At 42.8% G+C, this 22,009-nt stretch overlaps 1 protein-coding gene and 1 long non-coding RNA gene across 3 annotated transcripts in view; one reads left to right on the top strand and one right to left on the bottom strand.

Moving 5' to 3' along the window:
• Positions 1–22,009, top strand: part of MYO1E (myosin IE) — a 434,647-nt gene that overhangs the window by 224,792 nt on the left and 187,846 nt on the right. For both annotated transcript variants that reach the window (XM_030188689.1, XM_030188678.1), the window contains exons 7-8: positions 5,948–6,079; positions 13,225–13,359. In XM_030188689.1, coding sequence (XP_030044549.1) covers positions 5,948–6,079; positions 13,225–13,359 — 267 coding nt within the window. The remainder of the gene's footprint in view (positions 1–5,947; positions 6,080–13,224; positions 13,360–22,009) is intronic.
• LOC115458858 lies at positions 4,795–7,133 on the bottom strand. Its single transcript, XR_003940159.1, has 3 exons — positions 7,123–7,133; positions 6,011–6,016; positions 4,795–4,916 (listed from the first exon to the last, which is right to left on the bottom strand). It is a non-coding gene; the product is annotated as an uncharacterized LOC115458858 (long non-coding RNA).

The following is a 22,009-nucleotide window of genomic DNA, read 5'->3' on the forward strand; positions in this document are numbered from 1 at the left end:
TGGAATAAACTCCCTGAGCCCATACGCCAAGCCCCCTCCCTACCCATCTTCAAATCCTTGCTCAAAGCCCACCTCTTCAATGTCGCTTTCGGCACCTAACCATTGTACCTCTATCCAGGAAATCTAGACTGCCTCAATCTTGATTGACTGCACTTTTTGTCCTTTAGATTGTAAGCTCCTTTGAGCAGGGACTGTCCTTCTTTGTTAATTGTACAGCGCTGCGCAACCCTGGTAGCGCTTTACAAATGTTAAATAGTAGTAGTAATAGTATGTGAAATCTACAACAAAGAAAATGTTCTACTCAATGTGGAAACTCAAACGCGTGAAACCATTCTTCCCGAGGGAAACATTTCGCAACCTGATACAATTAATGGTTCTAAGCCATATAGACTACTGCAATGGAATTTATGCGGGATGCAAAGAATAACTCATAAAGAAACTTCAGACCGTTCAAAACACGGCCGTCAGGCTTATATTTGGAAAAATGCGATTCGAAAGTGCCAAACCCCTCCGAGAAAAATTGCACCGGCTCCCAATCAAAGAACATATTGCTTTCAAAATTTGCACCCTGGTTCATAAAATTATCTGCGGCGAGGCCCTGGGATATATGACAGACCTCATTGACCTACCAATCAGAAATACAACCAGATCAACACGAACATATCTAAACCTCCACTACCCAAGCTGCAAAGGACTCAAATACAAATCAACTCATGCATCCAGCTTTTCCTACAAGCACACAACTATGGAACGCATTACCAAAAGCCGTGAAAACAATGTATAACCACCTAAACATCCGGAAATCACTAAAAACTTACCTGTTCAACAAGGCATACCCTACCGACCCAACTTAAATGCCTTAACCCTGCAACACTACGAAACCAAAGCACGTAATGGACACAACATAACGCTTACTCTATACGATTCCCTAATATGTCTGTTCCACATGAACCTCATTCTACCAAAACATCACTGTGTAACTGTTTATACCGGAATTGGCGAATGCGATTATGGTACTATGTAAGCCACATTGAGCCTGCAAATAGGTGGGAAAATGTGGGATACAAATACAACAAATAAATAAATACCATGGAAGCAGTACATGCAAATCAATTTCATGCTTATTCATTGTAGAAATCTTGAAAACCTGACTGGGTTATGGCTCTCAAGGACCATGGTTGCCCATCCCTGGGACAGACTGTGCCAAGGATGTAGCCATGGGTGGGCTATGGTCCCTTCACTTTGAAGACAGGTCAGCCCAGTCAGTGGCAGCATCATAGCAAATGACAGGAAGTCTGGAGGCGGAGTCAATATCTGCACTGCCTAGTGGACATCCTCATTAACTCCAGGCCCCACCAAAAGATAAGTCCTGGCTACACCACTGCACTGTATGGTCTATATTTCTATGTGTAACCAGGAATAATTTAGGGACAGACCTTATTCAGTGACTACAAAAATGCTGACAGGAAAGCTCTCACAAATCTCCTATGGTTCCTCTAGAACAAGGGTTCTCAAGCCACTCCTCACAAGTCGGGATTCAGGATACTCACAATAAATGTGCATGAGATTAATTTGCATACACTAACTCCATTGTATGCGTATGCAGATCTGTCTCATGCCTATTTATGGTGGATATCTTGAAAACTCAACTGTGTTGTGGCCCTGGAGGAGCATGGTTATATACCCCTGATCTATACTACTACATATCATTTCTATAGCACTACTAGATGTACACAGTACTGTGCACACATTATATGCAGGTACTTTCTCTGTCCCTAGAGGGCTCACAATTTTGTACCTGGGGAAGTGGAGGGTTAAGTGACTTGCCCAAGGTCACAAGAAGCTGCAGTGGGAATTGAACCCAGGTGTCCAGGATCAAAGCCTGCTGCACACAAACCATTAGGCCACTCCTCCACTGCCCAGACTTTTCACTCTTTGTGAAAAATAATATGTTATAGTATTTTACCCAGTCATATATTCCCTCAACTACAGTACATGTCCCTACTTAACCTTCTTATATCAAATAGCAAAAAAGCAAAGTGGTATTCAGAGGGTTTATCTAATAGACCATGGTGTAAAGGTTGTGCTGACACTATGTAAAGATCATGCTTAGAAGTGCTTTCATAAGCTATTCTGCACATGTGTTTGGATATTATCACAGCTTCTCCAAAACAACCAATTTCCCCCAGCTTAATGTTTTAACAACTTGAAAAAAAGAAGAAGAAGATGAAAACAAAGAAAAAAATCCCATCTAGTCAGGCTGCTTTCTTTGACCCCAGAGAATATCTGACTTGTCTGTTCCAAGTACAACACAATCTGCTAAAACACTTTGCTGTCATTTTTTTCCTTGCCTCCTTGAAATGAGCTCAGCAAATGCTGCTTTGGCCTTTAAGGTCAATTTGTGTACTTCCCAAATCATTGGATGGGTCAGAAGGATTATGAAGACATCCAGAACCTGTAAAACAATTGTACTGGTGACAAAATAACTGTTGTATTAATGAAATATGATAACGCATGGGAAGGAAAGGAATTTTACATAGAAACATAGAATCATGATGGCAGATAAGGGCCAAATGGCCCATCCACTCTGCCCTTCCTCAATAGCCACTAGCTCCTCCTTTTTCTAAGGGATCCCACTTGCCTGTCCCATTCATTTTTAAATTCTGATAGTCCTCATTTGCACGACCTTACCGGGAGGCCATTCCACATATCCACCACCCTTTCCTTGAAATAGTATTTTCTTCCTAAGCCTATTTCCTCTTAACTTCATCCTATGCCCTCTCATTCCAGAGTTTTCCTTTAATTGGAAAATGTTCATCTCCTGTGTATTAATGCCACTGAGGTATTTAAACATCTCTATCATATTCCCCTCTCTCCCTTCTCTCTTCCAGCGTATACATATTGAGGTCCATGAGCCTGTCCCCATATGTTATATGACAGTGCACTAATTTTGTAGCTGCCCTCTGGACTGACTCCATCCTGTTTATATCTTTCCGTAGGAGTAGTCTCCAGAGCTGCACAAAGTACTTCAAATGGGGCCTCACCAGAGACTTATACAAGGGCACTATCACTTCTTTTTTCCTGCTAGTCATCCCTCTCTTTATGCACCCAAGCATCCTTCTGGCTTTGACTGTCTCTTTTTCTACCTGCTTGGCCACCTTAATGTCTTCGGACACAATCACCCCCAAGTCCCACTCTTCTTCTGTACACAGAAGCACTTCACCCTCTATACTGTACTGTTCCCTTGGATTATTGTAACCCAAGTGCATGACCTTGCATTTCTTAGCATTAAATCTTAGTTGCCAATTTTCAGACCAGTCTTTAAGCTTTACTAAATCCTTCCTCATGCAATCCACACCCTCTGCAGTGTCCACCCTACTACAGAGTTTGGTATCATCTGCAAAGAGACAAACGTTACCAGACAGCTGTTCCACATTATCACTCACAAAGATGTTAAAAAGGGCTGTCCCGAGGAACCGATCCCTGCGGCACACCACTGATTAACATCCCTTTCCTCAGAGCAAGCTCCATTTACCATTACCCTCTGTCTCCTCTCATTTAACCAGTTTTTAACCCAGTCAGTCACTTTAGGTCCCATATCAAGGGCACTTAGTTTATTTATCAGTCACCTGTGTGGAACTGTGTCAGATGCTTTGCTAAAATCAATATCAGTTTTTTGACCCAAAACAATTAGATGATTTCCTAAAAAGCAGAGAAGAGGTCAATGTGCAAGTCTAGTCACTTATGCAACGCTGTATGCAGGATTTGAGTAACCCATTTGGGAATGTAGCTACTTTTTTGGTTTAAACTTATGTGATTTTGCTTATTAAGCAGAGATATTCTATTTCTATATCTTTCTTGGATTATTACAAACTATTGTGGTCATTAGAAAATATTATTTTGTGTGAAATGATTTATCTTGTATTGAATGAAAAATGTTATTTCAATTTGTGTAATATCACTCATAATTATTATGTTTGGTAAAAATCTAAAATAAAGATGAAAAAAAATCAAAGTACACCACACCTAGTGCCTCTCCCATGTCCAACTGTTGTGTGCCCCCCCCCCCCCCGTAAAAGAAATCAATTAGATCATCTGATATGACCTGTCTCTAGTGAAGCCATGCTGCCTCAGGTCCTGCAGTCCATTCAATTCGAGAAACCTCACAATTCTTCGCTTTAGAAGCGTTTCTATTAGTTTACTCACCACAGAGGTCAGACTGGCAGGTCTCTAATTCCCAACCTCCTCCTTCCACTCTTGTACAGAGAGGCCACATCCGCCCTTCTCCAGTCCTACAGGACCACTCCAGACTCTAAGGCTGCCAAAACATCTCCGAGTTCCTTGAGCACTCTCGGATGTATCCCATCAGGCCCCATCGCTTTGTCTACTTTTAGTTTAGCTAGCTCCTCACGAACACAGTCTTCTGAGAATCGGTCTCGGTCTACCACATGTCCATCTCCCTTACCATTTGTTTACTGCGGTCCTACCCCCGGCCTTTCATCCGTGAACACAGAACAGAAATAATTGTTAAACAGTTCAGCTTTATCCTTATTGACTTCAACATATTTCTCCCCCTCAGCTTTGAACCTCACAGTGCTATTTTGGCACTTCCTCCTGTCACTTATATATCTGAAAAATGTCTTGTCCTCCAATTCTACCCTATTGGCTATCTTTTTTTCCTTTTGTTTCTTTGCTTTCCGGACAACTTTTCCAGCATCTCTTAGCTTTTCTAGGTATTTTTGCCTGTCTTCCTCTTTCTGAGTCCTCTTGTAACTTATGAAGGCTAATCTTCTTTCCCTTACCTTTTCAGCTACTGCATTCGAGAACCAGAGAGGCCTTCATTTCCTCTTACTCTTATGTAATTTTCTGACATAAAGGTTAGTTGCCTTTAAAACAGCTCCTTTCATTTTCACCCACTTCCTTCATCTGTTCCCATCCAACCAACTCTTCCTTGAGAAATTCCCCTATCTCAGCAAAGTTAGTTCTCTTGAAATCTAGGACCTTCAGTCTCGAATAAGCCTTCTCCCCCTTTGTCTTAATATTGAACCATACCATTCGGTGATCACTAGATGCCAAATGATCTCCCACAGTAACATCAGAAACAATGTCCTCGTTTGTAAGCATGAGGTCTAGAATAGCTCCATCCCACATCGGTTTTGTCACCCACTGCTGAAGCAATTCTTCCTGTAGAGAATCCAAGATCTCTTTGCTTCTAGTCGACCCCACAGCAGGGACACCCCAATTGAAGCCTGGCATATTGGTATCAAATTTTAGTAGTACTTCCCCTTTCCTAGCTATCTTATGGATATTTATTTATTACATTTATATCCCGCTCTTTCCCACTCAAAGCAGGTTCAATGCAGCTTACATAGTAATAGGGAATACAGAATATTGTTGGAGAAAGTAAAGGTTAAATATAAGAGGTGAGTAGGTAGAGATAGGCAATGGAGAAGGGAGTAAGGTAGGAGATACAGTCTAGGTCAGTGTCGTTAGGTAGATGTTAGGTTATTGTAAATGATATTTTGGAAAAAAAGGGATAGATGTTTTGCAGTTTCAAAAATGGTCATGTTTTCTATTCAGATTTGGGACATTCAACGCAAAACATCCAAAATCTGACTTGGATGACATATTGAAAATGCCCCTTCACGTAACTTTGTAAGTCTATGTACTTTGAAAATGAACACCAATATCTTTGTTTAGAAGAATTAAAATACTGTCTCTTAGCCTACAGTTGTAACTACTGACATGGATAATGGCTTTGATACAACAAGGAAATCATCATCTCTGTTAGGTGCCAACTAAAACAAGCAGCCTGAGGCACCTGGGAGGATGAAACAAGAGATACTTTGACTTTCAGCTCACTAATTAACTTCCTTATTAGAGAAGAGTATTTCTTGGCCAGGGTGCATTTTCTTTATCAAGTAAGTGGTGTAATTATTAATTGCAGGGGAAGTACTTTGAAATCCAGTTTAGCCCAGGCGGGGAGCCTGATGGAGGAAAGATCTCAAACTTCCTGCTGGAAAAATCACGTGTGGTAATGAGGAATCCTGGAGAACGCAGTTTTCACATTTTCTATCAGGTCAGAATAAATGTTCATTTACTAAATTTTGAAGAATATGTAACAATGTTAAATAAAGTTAATATAATTTAATTAACAGTGTTTCCTATAGTGACTTTTTTCAGCCTACATTGTAAACTGTAGTTTATATGGGGTAAATACTGAGGGGTTAATTTTGAGCCTCTGTGGCAAACTTATTAATTTAAGACCCAGCACTTAAATTAATACATTGTTGGGAGGTTTGACAGTGAGAGACCATGTGACCCCCCCCCCCCCCTTTATATTTATTATCATTGTCTCCTGGTTGAATATAGATCTTGGTTTAAGGCACATCGGACATTGTCTGCAGGTGTACCTGCTTATTTAAATGCTTTGCTTAAGCAGTATGTTCCTTCTAGGGCTTTGAGGTCTAAGGATGCTTCATTGTTACTGCTTCCAGCTTTGGCTTAAGCACTTTTATCAGCTAGGGAGGGTGGTGGTGTTTGGGTTTTTTTTTTTTGGTCTATTCCGTTTTTGTGCAATGAACTCCCTATAGAGATTCATGAGGAAAAGTCGTATAAACAATTTAAAGTAAAATTAAAAACATACTTTTTTCTAAATTTTTGAGCCAAGCAGCCTAATCGTTGTGAGCGCGTTAGATAACCTGCAGGTGTGGATGATAGGATTAGATGTGGATGGGCTGGAATGTAAACAGTGGCGGTCCTAGGGGGGGCGGTGGGTGCGGCCCCCCCCGGGTGCACGCTGCTGGGGGGGTGCCACGCGCCTGTCGGCTCTTCTTGTTCCGTGCTCCCTGTTCCGGGGCAGAGGGAGCAACGAGCGAAGCCGACAGGCGTGCGGCACCCCCCCCCCTCCAGCAGGTAAAAATGCACCCGGGGGGGTGTCGTTTCGCCGGGGGGGGGGGGGAGAGGTGTCGTTTTGCCCGGGGGGGGCGGCGCTGCACCCAAGGGGAGCGCATCGGCGATCCGCCCCGGGTGTCAGCCGCCCTAGGAACGCCACTGAATGTAAATTTTAAGGGGTTTCGACGTTAGCTTCAGAACTTAGTACAAGAACAGTGCTGGGCAGACTTCTACATTCTGTGTCCTGAGAATGGCAAGGACAAATCAAACTCGGGTATAAAGTATCACATACCATGTAAAATGAGTTTATCTTGTTGGGCAGACTGGATGGACCGTACAGGTCTTTATCTGCCATCATTTACTATGTTACTTATTTCTTGTACCAAATTTTATGAACAGTGCCAAGGGCGGCCCGAGTATTAGGCCACCTGAGGAGGGGGACTCAGGCGGCACTCTTTTGGGAGCGGCATCGCCCCCTTCCTTCCTCCACCCCGTTCCGGAGTTTACCTTCTTTTCTTCAGGTTCCAAAAGCTGGTGGTGGCAGGCACGGTTCCCATATGCTGACCTGGCGCCAGCACCCGCCTCTTTTCTTTACTGTGGTCGCCTCTCTGATTTAACTTGTGAAAAATTGCAGGAAGACCTTGGGAAACTGGAAGACTGGGCATCCAAATGGCAGATGAAATTTACTGTGAACAAATGTAAAGTTATGCACATTAGGAAGAATAATCCGAATCATATTTACCTGATGCTAGGGTCCACCTTAGGAGTCAGCACTCAAGAAAAAGAGCTAGGTGTCAGTTAGACAATACACTGAAATCTTCTGTCTAGTGTGCGGCTGCAGCCAAAAAAGCAAACAAGATGCCAGCAATTATTAGGAAAGGGATGCAAAATAAGATCAAGAATATTATAATGCCTCTGTATTGCTCCATGGTGTGACCTTACCTTTGAGTATTATGTTCAATTCTGGTCGCCGTATCTCAAAAGTGATGTTGTGGAATTAGAAAAGGTTCAAAGAAGAGCGACCAAAATGATAAAGGGGATGGAACTCCTCCCATGTGAGGAAAAGTTAAAGAGGTTAGGGCTCTTTAGCTTGGAAAAGAGATGGCTGAAGGGGGATATGATTGAGGTCTATAAAAGCCTGAGCAATTTAGAATTGAATCAATGTTTCACGTTTTCAAAAACTACAAAGATCAGGGAACACTCATTAAAATTGCATAGAAATATTTTTAAAACAAATAGGAGGAAATATTTTTCTTTCCAAGAATAATTAAGCTCTGGAACTCATTGCCAACGATGTGGTAACAGCGGTTAGCATATCTGGGTTTAAAAAGGTTTGGGCAAGTTCCTGGAGGAATAGTGTATAGTCTGTTATTGAGATGATTTCTACCAGGTACTTGTGACCTGGATTGGCCTCTGTTGGAAGCAGGATACTGGGCTAGATGAACCATTGGTCTGACCTAGTATGACTATTCTTATGTTCTTAATATTATTAAATGCTTCTTATGTTCTTAATATTATTAAATGCTTTTTTCTAAAGAAAGGGGCATCATCTTTGTGTTTAATCTGGTGACACACCCATATAAGAAAAAGATTGTCGATTCCACGGAAGATCCAAGATGGCCGCGTAAATGTTAATTGCTAAGGACGTACCTCAAGTTTCTCCTGAATCCTAGGCTGCGAGGTTCTCTGCAAATCCCACGAGTATGGGGAAGCGGAGAGGTAAAGTGCGGGAGACTCCCTCAACCAGCACCGGACCTAATCCTCAATTGCAGCCGACGGTAGAGCAATTTGGCTGGACAACCATCCCAAGACAAACTTCTTCTCCTTCTACCGGAGCGGCCGCGATGGCGTCCGACGGCAGTGTAAACGGGGTTTCCTTAAGCCCCGTACAGCGCACAGCCCCCCCTCAGCCAGGAGGAAGCAGAGCGGAGCTTGGCCCTGTAACACGGAGCCCAGGTGGCAGCGCAGAATTACAGGGAGGGAGCCAGCCCGCTCCGTCGGATTTGCTCAGAATGGAGTTAGTAGGAGATGATTTATCTAGTTTGCCTTCACAAACTGTGAGTACTTTGTCTCAAATTCTGAATGCTCCACCTCCTGTCTTCATGTTGGGAATTGTGGAAAAACCGGCTGTGGTGACGATGGAGTCACTTTGGGACCTAACTTACTCACTTTATTCCTCTCTCTCAAAAGTGACAGAAAAAAATGTACTTGAAATAAAAGTTCTTTCTGAAGCTGTTCTTTCACAGACTCAGATTACCACCAAACAAGCTTCCCAATTAAATCAAATGGGGACAAAGTTGCAAACTTTAGAAACTTTGGGTCAGGCTACAATTAGAGATCGGAACTATATGTTCCGTCGCTTGGAGTACTTGGAGAATCAAGCAAGGAAATTAAATTTGAGATTAACAAACTTTCCACGCTCCCCATTAATACCATCGATTGAAATGGTGAAGAAATACTTAGTAGATACTTTGGGAATGCCAAGCGAATCACTTCCCCCTATTGTGCGAGCACAATATTTGCAATTTAACAAAAAGAGAGATGGACAATTTTCACACCCACAAACAGGAGAAGGCATGAACCTGACAGCGTTCCTAGAGTCATCGCTGGAAGTCATCACTCAAAAAACCACTATGGTGGTAACCTTTGCCTTTGAAATGGACAGGAATGCAGTTCTAAAACTTTCCTTTAGACATTTGGATTCCCTATTTTTTGGTTCTAAAATTAGAGTTTATCCTGATCTCTCCAGAGAAACCCAGAAAAGACGCAGGGCTTTCCTGGCTTTTAGAGCAAGGACCCTGGCTCTTGGTGCTAATTTTGTTTTGAAATTTCCATGTATCTGCTGTGTATTATATCAATCTAAACATTTTCAATTTTTTGAACCAAAACAATTAGAGGAATTTATATTAAGTAGAGAAGAACCAGTGGTATTAGTTGATTCCCAGACTCACACTGCATAAGGTAGGCTAGAGAAGAAGTATTGGAGAGCAATAGACACAGTTTATTTTTATTTAATTTTTTTTTTTTCAATTAGTTTTTGTGTACTAATTTTATTTTTTATTTCTCTGATTCTTGGATCATGTTATAAATAATTCTTTTGGTCGAAGTAATGTAATTTTTTTTCCCTTTTGTCTAATTCAGACATTATTGTTGTAGTAATTAATAATTTTCTGTAAGTTCCTTATCATCTCTTTTGTGAGTTGTAATATTTTTAAAAGCAAATAAATAAATAAATAAATAAAAAAGAAAAAGATTGTCACAGATCCCTAAAGAAAAATGTACATTTTGGAAGGAAGAAAACATGGCTTACTTAAATTGGCTATATAAATTAATTGATTTTACGTTGCATCATGATTGGATCAGTAATGTCTAGTTACAAAGGATAATACATATGTATATACTATGTGACATTTCATAGTGGTCAGTTCAAAGACAGTGTACAAGACATATAAATAACTCAGAGTAATGTCAGATCCTGCCACTTTATAATGAGTTTAACCTAAGATACCTTGATGCCAGTGTTCAAAGCACCTTGCGTAACTTTGGGAGTTGCGTGGACAAAGTGCTTGTTTTAAATTAACAACACCTACTCCCCCACCCCCACCCCCCAGCGAGTGCTTACATTTTAATCAGACAACTTGACTGGTAAAAAATTTACTACTTATCTTTAAGAGGAGCAAGGGACAGAGCTTAACGATAACTGGATAGCACCAATGTTCAACACTAGCTGGTTATTTTTTCCAGTTAAGTTTAGGTCTACATGTTGGCCAGCTCATGGCATGAACCAGACCAGGCACTGGCTCAGGGCACCAAGGCTTGAGGACGCCAAAAGCGTGGCTCACCAGCCAAGCCTTTACATCAGTGGGGACTTCATTTTCTTCTTACTGCTGTACGTACCTGTCTTCCACTCCCATCTCTCAAGACCTCTACTCTTGGTCCCATTCTCTCAACTACCCCTCATTCCTGTCAGCTGTCTGGCATTCCCTTCTCTCTCAAACATATCCTCTCTTCCCACCCCCCACACCTACATTATAATCTTTATTCAGAAGTCACCAGCAGCTGCATTTCCAACACTGCCTTCAGCCTGACCCGGAGCCTTTTTTCTGATGTGTTCCTCCCCTGCAGAAACAGGAAATTGCATCAGAAGAGGCAGGATGCCTCAAAGGAAAGGGCTGCAGGTCAGGCAGCAGGCAATCTGTTTGAAATGCTGCAGCTGCCGGTGATTTCTGAAGAGAGATTTTAAGGTAGACAGGGGAGAGGAAGGGTTGTTCAAGAGAGAGGGCAGTGGTAGAACAGGTTAGGGAGGGAAGGATGGAGAGTGTGCAATGCTAGACCTGGGAAGGGAGGGAGGGATGGGCAGATACTAGAGAATGGAAAGGAGAGTGAGAAGAGAAAGGAAGAGATATTGAACTCGTGGGAGGCAGAGAGGAGAAAGGGAAGACAGACAGTTGTTGAACCTAGGATGGAAGGGCAGAAGGGAGAGAGAGATGAGATGCTGGACAAAGGGAGGGAGGAAAGACAGATGAAGATATGCTGGACCATAGGGGTGGGCAGGAGGGAGGGAAGACAGAGATAAAGATGCTGGAACATAGTGGGTAAGAAGGAGGGTGGAGAGATGGGACAGAGAAATGATAAAGTGAAGGCCAAGGGTCAGGGAGATGCTGGGGGTGGAAGCCAAAGGACAGGGAGATGTCAGGCTACAAAGGTAGGAGGAGGACAGAGGGAGGGAGAAGATGCTGGGCTACAAAAGTGGAAGAAAGGTGGAGGAAAGTCAAATGCTGGTAATAATGAATAACCATATGGGAGAGACCCTGGTGGGAGTTATCAAGGAGATGAGTGACAGGAGAACAATGAATACAGAGGGTAGAAATGTGGTAATGAGAAGTAGATGAAAGAAACAAGGTAATAGGAAGCTGGGAAAGAAGTGAGATGGTAAATAGAAGAGTTGGGGGTTAGAGAAGGAGAAGGGTTCTGGAGGTCACAGGGAAAGGAGTGATCCCCACTCACTCCTGTGGCTGCATTATACATTAGCTTGAACTCCTTAGCAGTAAGTAGTACCACGAGACTACAGCTAGGTGTCCGTGACACCATTTTGAAGAACGCAGCCAGCAGGGCAGCAGTGACTGGGAATCACTCCTGTCCCTATCATCCCTGAGTGAGTTGGGGTATGCAGTGGGGCAGGGCATAGGCTGGAAGGCAGCTGATATGGGCAAGTAGGGGGGAAGCTGGCTGGTTGGAAGCCAATATGGGCATACAGTGATGCAGCGAGGTAGGGGATGCTTATACAAAAGTTGGTTCAGGGCAACACAATCCCTTGAACCAGCCCTGAGTGGCGCCAACTTAACTTGATAATTTATTAAAAAAATTAATCCAGTAATCTTTAATTGGATATAGTTCAACTGAATATTGGCTCACTTCTGTATAATTTAATTAAATAAATAAGTGTATAATTTCTCCAAGACCAAAGGCTATCAAAGTGATGTACATTAAGGTACTGTATATAACTTTCTGTCTCTGTAAAGCTCATGATCTAAGGGGTCTTTTTGCTAAGCTGCAGTAAGAACTGATGTGTCCTTACTGCAGGTTAAAAAACACTACCATAGGATGCACTTAGGCATCCTACAGTGGTTTTGGGGTTGGCACATACTTCCCATGCGTTAAAAAATAGTTTTCTATTTTTTAGCACCGGGGACAGGTCTGGGGTGGAAAGTAGGCATGTTCTGCGCTAATCAGTTAGCGCAGCTACATTGCCACATATTAAACGGTTAGCGTGTGGTTAGTGTATGAGCCCTTGTCACTTAGAAAATAGGTGTAAGTGCTCACATGCTAATGGCCATGCGCTAATAGGAAAATTAGCACTTGGCCATTATTGCCAGAATAGAAAACTCAGCCATTTCCCGGCAACGCTAAAAGTGGCTTTAGCACGCAGAAAAGACCCACGCTGGGGATAGCGCAGGCCACGTTTTAGCAGTGCTTAGTAAAAGGGCCCCGTAGTTTGTGCCTAATGCAATGGAGGTTTAAGGGCTCTGTTTACTAAGGTGCATTAGTGTTTTTAGCGCACCTATATTTAGTGCGCACTACAAAAGTAAGCGCCTATAGGGATATTGTAGGCACATACATGGTTAATGAGAGGTAAAAATGTTAATGGCCCTATAACACTGCTTAGTAAACAGGGCCCTAAGTAACTTGTCTAAGATCTCATAAATTAAAACAAGACCTCCTTTTTGGTAAGCCTATGCTTTTTGGCAGAAAAACATGGCTCATAGGCTGGTCCCACAGAGGTAAAAACAATGAAATGTTTCTGAAGTTATATAACTTTTCATTTTGCAGCTTATTGAAGGTGCCTCCACCGAACAAAGAAACAACCTAGGTGTTAGCACCATCGACTATTACAACTACTTAAGTCAATCTGGATCCTACAAAGTAGAAGATATTAATGACAAAAGTGACTTCAAGGAAACAATGGTGAGTCTTCCCATCAATAGTAACATGGGTAGAAGGTAGAGGGTGAGAATCAATGATCATCTCTCTTTATTCTTACCTGAGCCAAGGAGCTCCAGTTTTCTTGTATTAGGATAAAATGTTGAGAAACAAGGACACTTGCAGATTGGTACTTGCAGTGTACTTCAATAAAATATTACAAGTTGCAAAAAAAATTATGAAGTCAATATTCAAAAGATTTATGCAGTTACTTCAGCCTTAATCACATAAATCCTTTTTTATATATGAATTTGGGGCTGCGAAACACATTACTTTTGACCAGATATCTTAATGGTCAGCCAAACGTTATCCACATAAAAGGAGGTGGCAGTGGGGATGCTCCGGAAGCATAGCTTAAATTTGACCAGAGAGCAGCAATATTTAGGGGGGAATTCATCAAGCAGCGCTGTAGCCTTAATGTACCTAAACACAAGTTAAGGGAATTAGCATGTGCTAAATGCTAAAAGACTATAGGTATAGATTGGGCTTTTATCATTTAGTGCACACTGATTCCTTTAATGCACATTAAGGCTATAACACTGCTTGATGAATTCTCTTCTTAGTCACTATGCAGTTAATTTTATCCATACTTAAGCAGTACCACAGAAATAGCTGTCCTAACTGTGTCCATTTAAGTTTAGGGCCACATATTCCAATCCGATTCCGCATTCAGTTCAAGCTTCTCCTTCTTACCTACAAATGTACTCAGTTTGCTGCCCATCACTACCTCTCTACCCTCATCTCCCCTTATGTTCCCACCCGAAACCTTTGTTCACAGGACAAATCCCTCCTCTCAGTACCCTTCTCCACCACTGCCAACTCCAGGCTCCGCCCATTCTGCCTCGCCTCACCCTATGCCTGGAACAACCTTCCTGAGCCCTTACGTCAAGCCCCCTCCCTGCCCATCTTCAAATCTTTGCTTAAAGCCTACCTCTTTAATGCTGCCTTCGGCACCTAACTCTTACCTTCAGGATATCCAGACTGCCCCAATTTGACTGCCCCTATCAAACTGACTATTCACTTGTTCTTTAGATTGTAAGCTCTTTGAGCAGGGACTGTCCTTTTATGTTAAATTGTACAGCGCTGCGTAACCCTAGTAGCGCTTTAGAAATGTTAAGTAGTAGTAGTAATGGATAACGTGGCTGAAATTCCACAGAAACTAAGGAGATATGCAGCGGCGTAGCGAGGCCGGCTGACACCCGGGGTGGGTTGCTGCTGCGCACCCCCCCTGGGTGAAACACGGCGCACCCCCCCTCGACGCGCGCAACCCCCCCCCCCCCCCCGGAGTGCATTTTTACCGCTGGCGCTCCCCCCCGCCGAGTGCACGTCGTCTCTGGGAGCTGCGTCGGCTCCGTTGGTTCCCTGCTTTCTCTGCCACAGAACAGGAAGTAACCTGTGGCGCCAACACCCCCCCCCCAGCGCATGCACCCGGGGCGGACCGCCCCACCGCCCCCCCTTCCTACACCACTGGAGATAGGTCATTCGCATATCTTTATGTAGAGACCACCAGGCTGAATATCAGCCCTTATTATTTTAAGGGCCCTTTTACTAAAATGCATTAAAATCCGTGCTGATTTTTCTATTAGTATGCGAGACTTGCAAAAAAATTAATGTGAGAGCAGGGGCGGACTGACCATTAAGGCAACTGGACAGTGCCCTAGGGCCCAGTGCAGTTGGGGGGGGGCCCAGTACCTCCTCCTCACATGTGTGACATTTCTCTCCCCTCTGTCCCTGGATCTGGCACTCCCCCTCTCTTACCCCCCCCCCCCCCCAAAGTCCCTTTCTCTATACAGAGCCCTGGCTATTTGCCACTAACTGGAACCTTCTCTCTGCTGTAGCCCGCCCCTTTCTGACATCACTTCCTGCTTCTGCTAGGATGGGCTGCGGCAGAGAGGTCCTGGTTAGTGGCAGACAGCAAGGTCCCTGTACAGAGATAGGGACATTCGAGGTAAACTTGAGGGGAGAGTGCCATATCCAGGGAGAGAAGGGGAGATGTTCGCCTCACGAGGGGAGAGAGATGTTGGACCTGGGGAAGGGAGGAAGGGGTCAGAGATGATGGAGCTGTGGAGGGGGCCAGAGATGGTGCATTGAGGGGAGAGAGAAAGAATGAGAGGGAGAGATATTGCATTGGAGAGAGGTGGAGAAAGATGTTGGATCTGGGGAGGGAGGGAGAGATATGGGATCTAGGAGCAGGGGGTCTGGGACCCAGGGGCAGGGGGGCCCAGGATTGTCTTATTGCCTGGGGGCCCAGATCTCTGTCAATTCCCCCCTATTAAGGAGATGCTAAGTACTCCCATATTGTCTGCATTATCCAGTTAGCATGTGCTAATGTGAATGTTCTAGCTTAGTAAACATGGGGGTTATTTAGGTATGGCTATTGGTAATTAGCATTTACTGGAAAAAAGGAATAAAATTACAGTATTAAAACAAAAAACTAAGAAAAATTGCATTGTGTAAAAAAAGATAAATCTGTTAGGTTACTCTTTTGTGTTAAAGTTTTGCACCTACCTTGTGTTAAGAGTCAGTATTAAGGTATGTTAAATGGAAAACCTAGTCAAAAAAGAAGTAGAGGATGAGACAAATGATGATCAGCCATGGGGATGAGGTCTTCAAATCTTTATTAAAAGCACCAGTGTAATGGGACCCAACACGGGCCGTGTTTTGGTGGGCACAGCCACCTGCCTCAGGGGTCGCAAGTATAACTGTATGAAACAAAAATAATCAGTCAAATAAAAGTACTGGAAAATAAAAATACAAATACAATCAATAAACATTTAAATACAGTCAAATAAAAATACAATTAATGTCAACAATGGGAAATGTCGGCAATGGGAAAAGTCAGCAGTGGGAGATGTCAACAAAGGGGGAAAAAATATCAAGATGCAAACTGATAGAAAACATTGCATACCTAAGCAGTAACAGTTGGGGGCATTCCCAGCACTTTATAGAAGGCAACCATGCTACTAACACAGAAATGGTCGCTTCTGTATGTTAATGTCATGGCTGCTAACAACTCTGGAGGAGTAGCTAACAATGCCATAACAACCCCTACATTAGCCTCAAGCAGGGGCGTAGCCAGCTCTCCAATTTTTGGGAGGGACTGGGGTGGATTGGGTGGGGCAGTGCATTCCCTCCCCTCCCGACGCATTACAATACCTTTGCTGACAGGGATGTCAAGGCCTCAGCCAAAGAAATTCGCTGCTGAGCCGCTCCCCTCCTCCTCTTGCTGCTGCAGAAAACAGGAAGTCGGCAGCATACCTCCAGCTGCTGGCTTCAAGACTACCCAAGCATGCTCAAGTCTTGCATGATACGAACATGTGCAAAGAGTCCCAGTGTCAGCGTCTGATGACTCGTCGCTGACTTCCTGTTTCCTGCAGCAGCAAGAGGAGGAGGAGGGGAGCGGCTCGGTAGCGAATTACTTTGGCTGGTGGGGCTTCGGCATCCCAGCCAGCCATTTAACGGGTGCTTCAGGTTTGGAGGGGGCCTGATCCCAAAGTGGGGGGCCCAGGACCTCAAGGTCCCCCCCCCCCCCCCCCCCATGGCTATGCCACTGGCTGGTGTCACTGCCCATTCTGTGCCCCCTAATTGGAAATTTTACATTAGGTGTTTATAGTAGTATTTAGCGTGTGCTGTTAACATGCTGTGTTCAATGTGGTTCTTACAAAAAATGGTTAACAGTAGATAAAAACCTCATTTTATGTCCTTAGTAAGCCTTCAAAATATTTGCACTGGAAGATACTTTCAATGGCCTACTAGATATTTCCTCTTGCATAAAGTTCCACCCCCTCTCTCCCTCCAGTTACTCCAACCACACATAACATATCACATTGTTATTAATGTGTCAATTAAAGGTTGGATGTTGACTGGTGTAAAAAAGGAGGAGAGGAGGTTGGTGGTTTGGGAGGTTCTGAGTGGTTGTAGTTCTGGTTCTGATTCCTTATTAGTACGATTTTTATATCAGGCAGTCAGATTTAAGGGGAATATTTGAATAGGGGGAGGGCTGTTTGTTCTGTCCGATTGTTAGACCTGCTACTTCAGAGGTTTTCAACCCAGTTCTCGGGGCACACCCAGCCAGTCGTGATTTTCAGGATAATTCAATGGGGATATCCTGAAAACCCTGATTGGCTGAATGTGCCCCGAGGATTGGGTTGAAAACCTCTGTGCTACATAATGCTGTCTTGTATTTTTTTTAAACTATACTATGGAAAAGTTTAATAAAATCTAAATTATTTTAATATATATATATATATTAAATAGAATATTGAGATCAGAATTGAAACATCCAGGTTGGGACTTATTTATTCTGGTGGTATTTTAGAAAAGGATCTGCCAACCTTAAGCACTTGAGAGTTTGCAATAAAACATCTATATATAAAAAATAACAAAAAATTAACACCCAGTTCTAATACATCTTATTTCCTAAAACCATCACAATCATGCTAGTCTAGGGCCGCCCAGCAAGAAATTCTTGTCTATTATGCTGAGTAAGCGGTGATAAATCAGGAAAAACATTAATTAAATGACCATTGAAAGAGGCATTCTTCCACTTAAAGAATGACCTCAAACTTATATCCCTGCCAGAAACAATACAGAACAGGGCAACCAGCATCTCCAACAGTGCAGTCAAATTGCTCCCCCTCCCTGCAAAATGATCCTTCTCTCCATCAGCCTGCACCAGCTGATGATTGACCACATGACAAGATGGTCTCCCACATATCTGTCTCCAATCAGCTCCCAGCAGGCACAGCCAGTACTTTGGTCAACCAGCTATTGATCTTCCCCTTAAGCCCTCCAGTGGGCAGACAATGCAAGACTTTCTCCAGTGCACCACAGGTCCCCTCAGTTCTAGAAGTCAATTTTTAAATCCATCTGCTTGAATAAAATATGTTTATCCACATTAATCAGCAGTCTGAAAATTGCCTTCCCTAAGTGCAAGTAAAGTTAACATATTGTTCCAAATAGGGCTATATTGAAACTAGCCACACTGGGGAAAAGACCACAAGTACTTTTTATCTTATAGCAAAAGTATCTTCACACGTTTACTTTGAAGCTTGCCATGGATATGGAGTACAAATGATCATTTATACCTGCTTTTACAGCAGGTAGAATTTTCTTGAAAAAGTATTTGTGATGATGGGAGAATGCACTCTGCGACCCTCATTCTATAACTTGGCTTCTAATGTTAGGTGCCAAGAAAATAATAGCACTTAGGGGTAGCAGAGATGCCAGCAATTGACAGTTAAATGCATAAGTGCTAGGCAGTATTCTATAATGGACAAGCCAAAGTTGCTTAGTGTATAACTGTGAGGTGGTTTATATGTTTGTGGATCATGGGCAGGCCATGAGTGTGTAGCCAAGCTATGCATGCAACTTTAGAAAATTATCAATTACACACATTGCATAGCACGCTAACTTACACCAGCCACTGACTTGTAAGTAGAGGCTGCCACAGGAGGTCCCAGAAGCCATTTTGGCTGAGGAACCGACAGGGACAAAAGTGACTGGGGATTGTTCTTGCCCAGACAAAGCCACTAGACCACCAGGGTATTTAAAGATAGGCCCTGGGAGGGCCTTCAAGTGGTAGGAAGGCAGCGGGGTTGTGGTCAGGAGGGTGGGCAGACAGGCAGACGCCTGGCCCAGGGGGGTGGCAGCTGGCCAGGGCGGACTCTCTGGTGATGGTGGAGGTGGGGGTGGGGGCAGGCAGAGAGTGGTCACAGGGGGAGTTTCAGTTTCAGCCGAAAATGCACTTGCATTTTCAGCTGAAACCAAAGCATGACTAAACCTGGATTTCAGGTTGGTTTCAGTCGGTCTCTAGTTGTAAGTGGACACACCTGAATTTCAGTACATTCACCCCGGGATTCTATGTATTCTGCTGAGATTTCTGCATGGAAAATGATGCGTATTCCATGACAATGCGCATAAAGTCGCATAGTTGAAAAGTGGGTGTGGAATGGGCAGGTCATGGGCATTTCTAAAATCTATGCACATTGTTATAGAATACACCCGCTCTGTGCTTAATTTAGGCATCAGGATTTGCACCAGTTTTTAGTTGGCGTAATTGACCGTGAATAAACTTAGTTGCTTGCACCAGCACTCAGCGTATTCTATAAAGTACCCCTAAATGAAAGTGTACTTTATAGAATACGCTTCAATTTCTGTGCGGAAATCTTGGTGCGTTATATAGAATCTAGCCCTCAATGTGCCCTTAGATATGCCCTGAAACCATTATACACCCCATTATGGCACCTACATCTTGACACCAAGTTATAGAATTGCCTCCTATGGGCTGGATTCTTTATATGTCATAAACTGTCAAAACTTCACAATTGATAATGTAACTTATCCATTGGAGTCCCAACTAAAGATACTTAGTATAATAATTGATTCTTATATATATTATTCAACATCCAAATCCAAGCAGTCATCACAAAAACCTTTAAAGCAATGTGGAAACTAAAAAGAATCAGTCAGCTCTTCCCTAATGGTATGTTTAGAACCTTAGTACAAACTTTAGTATCATCAACTAAGTGGAGGAGTGGCCTAGTGGTTAGGGTGGTGGACTTTGGTCCTGGGGAACTGAGTTCAATTCCCGGCACAGGCAGCTCCTTGTGACTCTGGGCAAGTCACTTAACCCTCCATTGCCTGCCGCATTGAGCCTGCCATGAGTGGGCAAGCACAGGGTACAAATGTAACTAAAATAAATAAATCACACTTTGATTGTTGCAATGCTATTTTTGCTGGCTGTGAGGAATCTTCCTTGATAAAACTGCAGACAGCTCAAAATACAGCAGCCAGATTAGTCTACAAGGCTACAAGATTCGAAATTGCAGCCCCTTTACTTATAAAGTTACACTGGCTCACAATCAAAGCCAGAAAAACATTCAAACTATGTACATTTGTTTTCAAAACTCTATATGGCTTAACCCCTGGTTATATGCAACCTTGAATTGATCTCTCCCTTCACAGTGCTCTCCCTGGCTCAAGAGATTATCTAATCCTCTACTATCCCAGATTACTAATAATACTAATCGTTTCTATAGCTCTGCTAGGTAAACGCAGTGCTGTACACATTATGTACAGGTACTTTCTCTGTACCTAGGGGACTCATAATCTAAGTTTTTTTTTGTACCTGGGGCAATGGAGGGTTAAACGATTTGTCCTAAGTTGCAAGGATCTGCAGTGGGAATTGAACCCAGGATGCCAGGATCAAAGCCTGCTGCACTAACCATTAAGCTACTCCTCCACTAATTAGATTTAATTAGAATGTACAAAAATGTAATTTACGAGTCAGTCTGCATGTCAGGATTCCCTTACCTCTGTACCAAATGGTGGAATTCCCTCATGAAATTCATCAGATGGGAACCTAATTATTTGATATTGCAGAAATATTTTAAAGCCTCTCTGTTCAAGCAGTTTCTCACAGATGATCATAATTAATTTAAACTCCTAATTGTACAATTATTCAAATTTCTCAGTTCCATTCTAATTGGTATTATACATGGATGACTATAAATTGTTACCTTTTTGCGTCTATCATTTGTTTCCATATTGCATATTGTAATACTCAGTCCTCATGTACTATGCATATTCAAATCAATGTCGGCAATGGGAAAAGTCAGCAGTGGGAAATGGCAACAAAGGGGAAAAAAATATCAAGATGCAAACTGGTAGAAAACAATGGAAAACCTAAGCAGTAATAGTTGGGGGCATTCCCAGCACTTTATAGAAGGCAACCATGCTACTAACACAGAAATGGTCGCTACTGTATGTTAATGTCATGGCTGCTATCAACTCTGGAGGAGTAGCTAACAATGCCATAACAGCCCCTACGGTAGTTGCAAGCAGGGGTGTAGCCAGCTCTCTGATTTTGGGGGGAATGAATACTATCCCACATCACTTTTGTACTGTTAATTACAATAAGTTGTTAGCCACATTGAGCCTGATCCATTGGGATAATGTGGGATATAAATGAATAAATTAAAATGGTGCTGAAAAAAAGCACTGTTCTATAAGTCGCACTTAAAGTTAGACGTGGTGTATAGAATAGTGCTTACGCCCGGGGATCACACCTAATTTTAGGCACATCCATTTCCTTCAACTGAAACATGGTGCAAATGTACACGCCTAAAATAAGCGCATATATCTGTTATTCTGTAAAGCGCATAAATGCTAGGAATGCTCCCGTTCCGGTCATGACCCTCCCATTTCCACATCCCTTTTTTTTTTTTTACTCGCGTGTAAAATTTAGAGATGGATCCCATGTGTAAATTTACATGTGTACATTCCAATTAAATCTATTTAGTGCCAGTAATTGCTTAGTGCCAGTAATTGGCTCATTATTCAATTAAATTGCACACACAAATTGGGCATGTGCTCAAATTTGTGCACCCAATTTTTGGCAACTTTTATAGAATTAGGGGCTATAGGGGAGATTCTATATAAAGTGCTTAAAAATTGGTGCAGAAATCAGTGCCGACTAAGCATATTCTATAAGCAGCACCTAGATTTAGGTGCCTAAATCTATATGCATCCATTTACACCAATGAAAATGTGGCGTAAATCTCAGCGCTTAGATTTATGTGTACTGGGTCATATTCTATAACTATGCACGTAAATTTCAGAACGCCCACGAAAC

The sequence above is a fragment of the Microcaecilia unicolor genome, chromosome 1 (genome assembly GCF_901765095.1).
Source record: "Microcaecilia unicolor chromosome 1, aMicUni1.1, whole genome shotgun sequence".
NCBI classification, from domain to species: domain Eukaryota; kingdom Metazoa; phylum Chordata; class Amphibia; order Gymnophiona; family Siphonopidae; genus Microcaecilia; species Microcaecilia unicolor.